The sequence below is a fragment of the Priapulus caudatus genome, unplaced genomic scaffold (genome assembly GCF_000485595.1).
Source record: "Priapulus caudatus unplaced genomic scaffold, Priapulus_caudatus-5.0.1 Scaffold56, whole genome shotgun sequence".
NCBI lineage: Eukaryota > Metazoa > Priapulida > Priapulimorpha > Priapulimorphida > Priapulidae > Priapulus > Priapulus caudatus.
Genome location: NW_014577117.1, coordinates 535,303 through 544,867, shown reverse-complemented (window position 1 = coordinate 544,867; position 9,565 = coordinate 535,303). Strand labels below are relative to the sequence as shown.

The 9,565-nt window shown below is 41.6% G+C and overlaps 1 protein-coding gene across 2 annotated transcripts in view; it reads left to right on the top strand.

Annotated features, from left to right (window-relative positions):
• The first annotated feature begins 211 nt into the window (after nt 1–211).
• LOC106821042 (cleft lip and palate transmembrane protein 1-like protein) overlaps nt 212–9,565 on the top strand; it is a 34,682-nt gene continuing 25,328 nt past the window's right edge. The window contains exons 1-3 of one of the 2 annotated variants that reach the window (XM_014825677.1): nt 212–346; nt 8,280–8,448; nt 8,912–9,012. In XM_014825677.1, coding sequence (XP_014681163.1) covers nt 8,287–8,448; nt 8,912–9,012 — 263 coding nt within the window. In that variant the 5' untranslated portion in view covers nt 212–346; nt 8,280–8,286. Of the gene's footprint in view, nt 347–851; nt 880–8,279; nt 8,449–8,911; nt 9,013–9,565 lie in introns of those variants that run through there. The other variant, XM_014825678.1, reaches the window with a different exon arrangement.

The following is a 9,565-nucleotide window of genomic DNA, read 5'->3' as shown; positions in this document are numbered from 1 at the left end:
CAGGAATGTATAATTAAACTCCAATAAAAGTATTATAATTAACGATAGAGACGTTTTAATGTTGCAACGTTACACATCCACGGTCTGTCACCACAGCCAGATTTTTAGTGTACCGCTACATTCGCTGGGCGGCGCCACCATTCAATTGCATTACACTATTTTGGCGTTGCGTCCAGTCTGTGTATCCGTTAGTCTGTGGGCTAATCGGCTAATGAACCGGTAGTGATTACTGGTGGTCGTGTGTCATCGTTTTAACTTTTATATACATTTCATATATATGTGTTCGTTTTAGCTATGTTTTAGCTGTTTAAGAAACAACATAATTAATGTTTGATTGCTTATTCAGGTAAACTTACGTTATCTCATGCAATATCGTGTTCGCGAGATTACTAGGTAGGCCTAGCTGTTTCTGTTCAGACTGTTGTAATTGTTGAATGTTGTGCCCAAACTTGGAATCTTGCACAAACTTGGAATTTCAGCGCATCTGCAGTTTGGGCAACCAATCTTGAGATTGGGCAAACAGAGGTAAACAGGGCTTGCACACACATATGAGTATTAGGATTTCAAATGTTATATCATAACTATAAGGTCGTATACCTTCTTTCCTCAATGTGTTTGGCACCTTTGTATAAATATTAAATAATTATAATAAATGATTGGATAAATATGATTATGAGATAAATCTCTTCCTAGTTTGCACCACGCACGCCACACACTCGCTATGACTGTGAGGTATGAGCCTTGGCTATGAGCAGTTGTTGAATCACCGACTATTTTCAGTTTGCCCAATCTTGAGATTGGTCAGCCAAACTAGGGAATCCGCAGTTTGGGGAGCACAATCGCTGCACAATCTCGAGATTTTGCAGATTCCAAGTTTGGGTACGACATAATCACAGGCACTTGCGACGGGCTAGTCGGGGTTCGATAAATAGCAACCCCGTTCTGCGGCCACCGTGGTTCAAGGATAGAGATGATGTCCAGAGAGACCGGGTACAAGATGGCGTTGCGCAAAAGATGCGTTGTTCCCCGACCGCCAAGAGCGGTTAAACCGCGCACTTCCGCGGGACTGGGCGACCACGGTGTGTTGTATGTAGCATCTCGCGCTGCCCGCTATACTAATTCGCGCGCCGAAGGAGGGCGGCTGGCGAATCCGTATAGCGGGAAGCGTAACATTGCGCAGTTTTCGTCACACCTACACCGGCTCGGCTACGGCGGGTATTTGCTGCTGCTGCTTGCTTGTTGCGCGCTGCACGGCAGGGGCGAGTATTTGTTGCTGCGGCTGCTTTGCCAGTATCTACAGATTAGCTATGTGTAAAAACTGGCACGGCCACGCCAGCGCAGGTGCTCGCACGACGTGCCGTTGCCACGGGCAGCGCGGGGTCAGGAGGTTGCTCAAAACATGGCACGTACGCAGCCAGGCGCCGTAACGGCGGCATCGCATTTGCAGATAGCACCGCGCCCCTCTAGACCGCGCCCCTCCACGTGGAGCGCCGTACGACACTTCGTAAAAAGCTCTGTGATAGACAAAACTCTATACTCGGCAGTAGTGCCCGTCATCGCGTAGCGGCCAATGAGCGAGTGCGTCATCGCTGATTGACAGCATTTCTTGCATTTTCTTGTAAGAGCCACTACGTCTTAGCCATGAGGCGCGCTACCCCAAAAAAAGTTTAGAGGCCGTTTGGAGATGGCCTCCTGCCGTCCATCCCGAAATGTCGGTTGGATTGCGCCCAGTTTTTGCGCAGTGCGTTTTCAAACCCCTGTCTAAGGTATCTGTCTAAGGGGACAAAAAGGGGGCGGCGTATACGCTGTTGGGGCGCGGCCGCAAGTCCGTCCAGATTGAGACCTATGTCATATTCGTAAATGTGGGGTAGCCCCTTTAAAATCAACAGAGGTGTTCTTGAAGGCGTTGTTTGTTCATTGTGAGTTGTTGTTTGTCTCACACCTTCGGTGCTCGCATTGGGGGATCGTGTTAGATATAGGTGCCTGTGTGCATACCTCCAAAAGTTATACTCGTCGGGTTTTTAACACATTCTAACTCAAAAATATTTACATAAACAGGCAAGACGGTTGTCATTTTGAATACGAAGTTTTATTTCCTATCGTAGTTTATTTCAAAAGTTATATCAGCCGAAAGTTGCTACCACGCCCGCTAGATCACCCACGCCATATTGTCTATATTTGACCAGCCAGTGTTGCAATCGAGTCAAGGTAGCAACTTTCGGCTAATATAACTTTTGAAATAAAAGTTCTACGATAGCTAAAAAATAAAACTTTGTATTCAAAATGACAACCGTCTTGCCTGTTTATGTAAATATTTTAAGAATTTTTAACGTAACAGTTTTAGAGTTAGAATGTGTTAAAAACCCAACCGAGTATAACTTTGGGAAGTATGCAGGCCCTAGCTGCGAGTGGTCAGTAGGCACTGGTCCAGGATTTCTGTCGTAGCAAAGTGAATGACTCGGATGTGGGGACGTTTTTATAGAGGGGGATGGTGCAATTTGGTGATGAGCATTCTAAGGTATTCTTAATAATAAATGGAATACGATATATAATACTAATAGGGCATTTAAACAACAACAATATATAATATAATCATAGTGATAATGATTTTCATTGTTGTATGGTGCTGCCATCTTCATGTACTAATACACAATTTGATTCAGTTACATAATATGACAGTATCTTGATAGTGTAGATATATGTTCGTTTCTTTTTATCAGCAAATTATATTTTTTACTCGTTTCGATTAGTGATGTCATGATCATCGATTATACTCGATCATCGGTTGAACATTGGCTCGAACCAAGCGCTTGGTTATCAAAATCCATAATCGATTTCATAAAAAAAAAAAACATTTATTTTTTATTTTTTAAATGAACAACAACAAAAATCAGAGATATCATCGCTACTATACAAGTTATCCTTTATTAACATACATGTATTATACACACAGTAGTAAACAGTGCAAAACAAACATTAAACGGGGCTAAACAAGCACATACATGCACACACGTACATGCGCACGACGTTACGCACACGCAGGCATTCAACACCCCGAGTAACCGATTGTAACCAATCATCGGTTACTTGGTTCCAACCGATGATCGATTACGAAATTACAACCGATTGACAACACCAGTTTCGATACACTGATGCATAGTAAATCGGAACAAGTCCGCAAGTCGATTTCAAAGATGCCCGCTATTATTCCTATAAATTATCATATTTTATTACGCGATCGCCGATTGGTCAGGGATGCCCAGTATTATCGAATTAGCAGCGGTTTAACAGCATGACCTAGAAAATCGAACATAACAAATATGGCAGGTTTGTGTACTTCGCATAGACTTTAGGCTTCGGAATTTGACTATTTTTAGTCTATATTTGATTAAATTTACCATTCATTTCATTAGAATAATGTAGAAGGTTAGTAGAGAATATTTAACAAAATAATTAGTTTGGTAAATTTTTTATTTCCTGTGCGGCGATTATCTATAATCTAGTCACCCCGCCAGACCAGCTGACACGAGCAAGCAGTTGCCCGGTCGATTTTCTAATCGCCACTGGCGACTGGGCGACCGCTAGTTTCTCACGCTGTATCGCCAAAGATTACCCTAACCCTAACACTTCATTATTATGATATACCGGTACCAAATGAATCGGCATACATCCACCTTGTAACCATCAGTGCGCTACGATGCGCTGGGTACTTACGGGGCTACAGCGACTTTTTGAAACGAATGCAACCAAATTTATGAATTGGCCACCATGTTGTATCATTCCGACTGCGACTAAAATCCGCAAAGGATCTGCGGTCCTCATGTAAACCACCCCTACATCCAAGAACATGTCATCTAAGGTTTTTACAAATGGCCCAGACATTTGTGAACATCGTTCTACTTGCTTTGGTGTGTAATTGCCGTAAGAGCCATCGTGCGGCTATTGTACTATTTTTATAGTATTTTCTAGCGAGTCTTTTCCGTGTCTCTCTTTCGTTTAGCATGCGCAGTGTAAACATGGCGGGTAAACAATCGTGGAAAGCTGCTTGGAAAGTTGATATGCTGTGAGAATTAGCAGATTATACCATGAATGAAGAGATACATTCTAGTTTAGAAGCAGAACAACTGTGAGTTAATGTTCATATTTCAAACAAGACAATTAAGTCAAAGGTGGTAATAGAATAGTATTATTTGAGATATACAGAGTTATTCATCTAGATCTGCAGAGGTGATAGGTTTTTTGTATGGAAGGGTGTCAGGCTGTATAGACAATCGGTCGCACAGCCTGGTCGGGCTAAGGCTAAATGCCAAAATGAAAACGTTACGTCACGAATTCTATTTTTATATTCCAATCACAAGTCGGAGAAATTCCTCGGTTTAGATGCATATGTCTGTTGTAGTACGTTGCAGTATCCAAATTTGGCATCGAGGCAAGGGAATCGGGAGAGAGGGCTAATTATTTTAGAATTTATGTTGGCTGAGCATAGATGTAGATTGCTCAGCACTGTCCGCAGTTACTATGTGGTCACCCAGGTGGTTCCACTCTATTACTGTGCAGACAAAGAAGGAATTCTTGTACTGGTTAGTTTTGTACGCTGGTACATTGAATCCTTTTCAGTTCAGATGGATGGAACGTTCGTTGATTGAAGCACTGATGAACTCCTCCTTGTTGTATCTTCTAGATGGTCTCACACGTCTTTTGCCGGTTTGAACTGGTGGTAGAAAATCTGACGGGGGCATTGCTGGTACCAACCCTCTGACGATTCTGTAGAGATAGGTTAGTCGCATATCACGGCGGCGGTTTTGGAGGCTTTCCAGCTGTAGGGACGAGAGCATGTCTGTAACACGGCCTGGAGTTCTGCTGTGGTAGTCCCCTGTGATGAAGCGGGCTGCACGGTGTTTTATCTTCTCTAGTCGGTCTATGTCCTGTCGCTGGTATGGGTCCCATACTATTGCACCATACTCCATTATGGGTCGCGCTAGGCTGAGATATGCAATACGCTTGGTTTGCTGTGGACACCTCCGTAAGTTTCTCCCCAGGAAGCCGACAGTAGATGATGCTTTCTTGGTATAGCGCTTGAGATGTGGTGGTACCATTTGAGGTCATTGGCCAGCTGAACGGTCTTGAGTATTTTGCCACAGAGGCTGTACATATACTGAGACTTGTTTCTAGTGCTCAGGATATGACACTTCTTTGCATTGAACTGCATCTCCCCGTTTTTTGCCCAGCATTTCAAGGTTGTGAGGTCGTCCTGCAATTTTATGTGGTCTGTGATGTTTCTGATTGCGCGGTAGAGAAGACAATCATCGGCAAATAAACGGACAAATAATTGGGAGTTTATACTCAGTGATAGGTCGTTTATGTGACAGAGGAAATGCAATGGGCCCAGTACTGTGCCCTGGGGCACTCCTGATTTCACATGTACTTCCTCTGACATTTCGCCATTAAGTACTACTCTCATAGTCCGGTCCATTAGAAAGTTTGATAGCCACTGGTGTATGGGCCCTCTGACACTGTACCGATTGACTTTGGCTGAGGCCTCTCTAGTCGTGTATGACCGGCACATGCACTTGGAACTTCTCAATAAAAAAGGTAAATAAACACGAAATGTATTTACTACCAAAGTCTTACTGTTTCTCTACTCTCTTTCGCCTATTATTGCCGATAACTTCCTGTAAATGCCGTTCAAATGCTCCTCTGCAACACAAGTACACCGCATGCACGCTGCTGTGCACAAACCCAGTGTTCTCATTAGGAACCGGCCACCGGTAGAATTGACCGTCTACTCTGCTGTTTCGGCCGGTTACAATTGGCTCAAGTATGATATAAAAAAATATTTAAAAAAAATATTTTATTTGCATTTAGTTTGCTCTAATTATTCTATAAAGTGAAAGTGTTTTATGAGTTACTACTAATAAATCAGTTGAGTATATTTGTATGCATGTTATCAAGAGTAGATAATAACACAAGAGTGAACACCCGATTCCCGCATTTTTAACCGATTTTTCTCATCAAAATTTTGCCAACCAATAAAGAGCAAGTGTATACGTTCCTCAGCTTATTCATGACCACTAATCACCTCAACCTCAACAGGCTTTCATTTTTAAGGTCGCGATCGCCGCTTTCGCGCGCTCCACCCGCGCACACCGAAATTGTGCCATTGGTTGCGCGCATTTCATCGCGCCTCATAAAAGTGGTTGAAATCCGCCACCAAAAAGGTATGTCTATTATGTTGAAATAGCCTCCGTAGGAGTTCTCAATGTAGGGGGGTACAAAAAGGTTAGCAAACACACAACAATTTGTGGACTGTGTAAGTGACTGAACGTATTGGCAGCAGGTACACGGTCTGCGTTTACTACCCTCTGGTTTATATATATATATATAAATACAACTAAACAACAGCATCCAAATAACAGGTACCTATTACGGTAGCACAAAGTTACCTGCTCGTTTCTACTATACGTGGCGAGAAGTGGTTTTCTGCGACGTGAAAACAGTCGTAGGGCTGGAGGGCTACCAACGGGCTACTACGTACAAGGTAATGTTGCTAGTGCTTGTTGATGGATATTGTGATGATATTGTTGTCGCTGAAATTATGCAGGTACAGTGGATATAGAACTCTCTATATGATGGAAATCAGAATAAAATAAAACAAGTTTCGATTGTGGATTAACGAATCACCGATTTTACATGAGCTTCTTTATATTAATGCGCATCTCCATCATCCTTATAAAGGTGTGATTTTTAGTGGAGCTCTGCCATCATCGCCTCTTAAGGGTGTGATTTTTTAGTGGATGCTCTCATCATGCCTCTTAAGAGGTGTGATTATGGCGAGGTGAAAAGTCCCCCTATTGGTGTCCTAGGCGAAGTCATTAGGTTAGTGTCCTCCTGTACTTTTCAAATCTAAAGCCTTGGCCTTCATGGTACCAAAGAGCCTAATAATACCTAGAAGTGTACAACCGGAAAAACGAGAAAATGGTGCTATTTCACAGACATGATTATTACTACTTTGCCTGGCGGAGTCTAGTAATAATTTTCATGGTATTAGCATAATGCACGAATTCTTTGCTTTCTAAAAACAAGGACAACAAACTTGTCAAATACGGATACTACCTTAGGCTGAGAATATTTGCTCTAAACCTCCCTCACATGCCCTCAAGCCGCCTCGTACCCGGTAGTCACCAACCTACACGCCCCTAAGCATATTTGGTTATCGATTCCGTCACTGCTTTGGAGTGCTAATAATTGAGTCACATTAGCCAAATTTGTGTTTCTCTTACTTACACCATATAAGATAACTGAGCTGCGTTGTAGAAACTAATTAAGAAAATCATTGCCGAGCTCCATTCATTTGACGCGGCATTACCGTGGCTAGGAAAGATAATGGGCAGATAAAGGCCATTAGCGATGCCCCCGAAAAGTTACCTATGATAACCGAAACGCCGTTCATCATTAAAGTTATGGGGGAAAAACCGAACTTTCTTGAAGCAACGCTTAGGGGCGTGTAGGTTGGTGACTACCGGGGTACGAGGCGGCTTGAGGCATGTGGGAGGGGAGGTTTAGGAGCCAGTATCGTATTGACAAGTGGTGGGTCTTGTTTTAGAGAGCAAAGAATTCTGCTTAATGCAATACCATAAAATTATTCTAGACTCGCAGGCAAAGTAGAATAATCATGTCGTGAAATAGCACCATTTTCCCGTTTTTCCGTTGTACGCTCTAGGTATTATTAGCTCTAGATGGTACTGATATTCGTTTACATATATCTTTGCTAGCGTATTGCTGTAATTCTCTATTATCTACTCCTGGTACTATGTTACTATTACTATGTTATTTTGGGTCGTCAATATCATTGTACTGTCTCAAGTATGTAATTTGACACATTGCAGCCCATAACTGCAAGAAACTGTTCTACATTAAAGTAGTGAGTCTCACACCCTGGTTGGGTTAATTCAAAACCCATTTCCCAGTAATTAACAGCATATCCATGTGTTTTTCAATTGGTTTTACTTCATTATATAAGATGGAAGCACACATCGTTATAATATGATCTCATCTATACAAAATTAGAAGGTCTTATTGGGTTTGATTGTATTTTGCATATCTTGTATATGTCACGTTATTATAAACGATCACAAATAATTCATCTATATTCTGATATCATGGTTAAAATATATTAGACCTACTAATGCATAACCATTAACAGTTTTAACCCTTTCATCACTGTAATTACCATTATAACTTTGTTTTACAATACTGTATGTGAATTCTTCTGATTTTAGCTAGACCATGAGGTGGCCATCGCTTAGTGTAGTCCTGTCTGGGCTTTTCATCGCATATCTGTCTCACACGACGTGGACGATGTACCAACTGTTCTTTCCAGCGGCATGCCAACAAGGTGGCCAGGCAAGATGTGTGAAGCCATATTTGCTACGCAATCCCAAATTGCAGGTACATTTTTTTTAAAGTGATTATCAGGAGTGTAAAATAATATTGTATTATTATGATATTATCGTATCATGTTCTTTGGAAGTTTTACCATCTAACAATTTACAAGATACTATCCGAAATACATGATAAACAGAGATCTATTTATCGTTTACTTCTAATAGTGTAAATGCATCGTCATTTGTACTCGTCAAAGTTATCTTATTTTTTATAATAGTGTTAGAAAACTTTCGCTAGGCGGTCCAGGATATGGATATTATTTACAGAGAGTTAATGTTAATTAGTGTATGAATACAGCTTAAAAATAAAATGAAAAATTTGATTTATCTGCAATGAGGTTGGGTGAGTTAAGGTGTCAACAAGAAAACTTCTGAGTCTCATATTGAAGTGCGATAATTTCTTAATAGACCATTATGCTGAATATAACATTATATAATATAATATGAAACGGGCATTTGTATTTCAGCTCTTAGTTTATGTTTCAACAAAGGTGAAGGTATCGTCAACAAAGTATCTGGATCTCATTTGGAAACATGAGAATTTCTCAGTGGACCAATCTGCTGAATAGTGAGTGGAACAATACTAACATGTCATATTCTATGGAAATTAAGATCCCAGTTACTAACTAAACTTCTGATGATTCTACTTGGTTAATTATTAGCTCATCTGACGTAGTCAGGTGCAGCTTGTAGAATCGCATGATTGTCCGTCCCGGCCGTCCGTCCGTCGAACAGCTTGGCCACAACATCTTAACCGTCGCTCGAGTCCGTTCACGAATATTCGGACGCTGGGCGAATGATCAAAACAGTATTCGGAAGCTTCGCACAACTAAAGTCAAGTAGAATAAGAAGGGGCAAACATTCCTCTAAGTGCGTTTTAAATGTAAGGAGGAAATGCAGAAATTGCCGGCAGTAATCTAAGACGTGCGTTGTGGACCTAGGGCTGGAAGTGGTGATTTAGCATCTATGTAGAAAAGCACACTCCTTGTGGCTGAAATTTAGATCATGTTCAAAGGTCAAATGAGGCACAGGGCAAGATTAGACATTCTAACAGGTCTGACGGGCACATTGCTGAAATTCTCAGCCGGGCATCTATCCATTTTTATGGCGTTGTAGAAAGG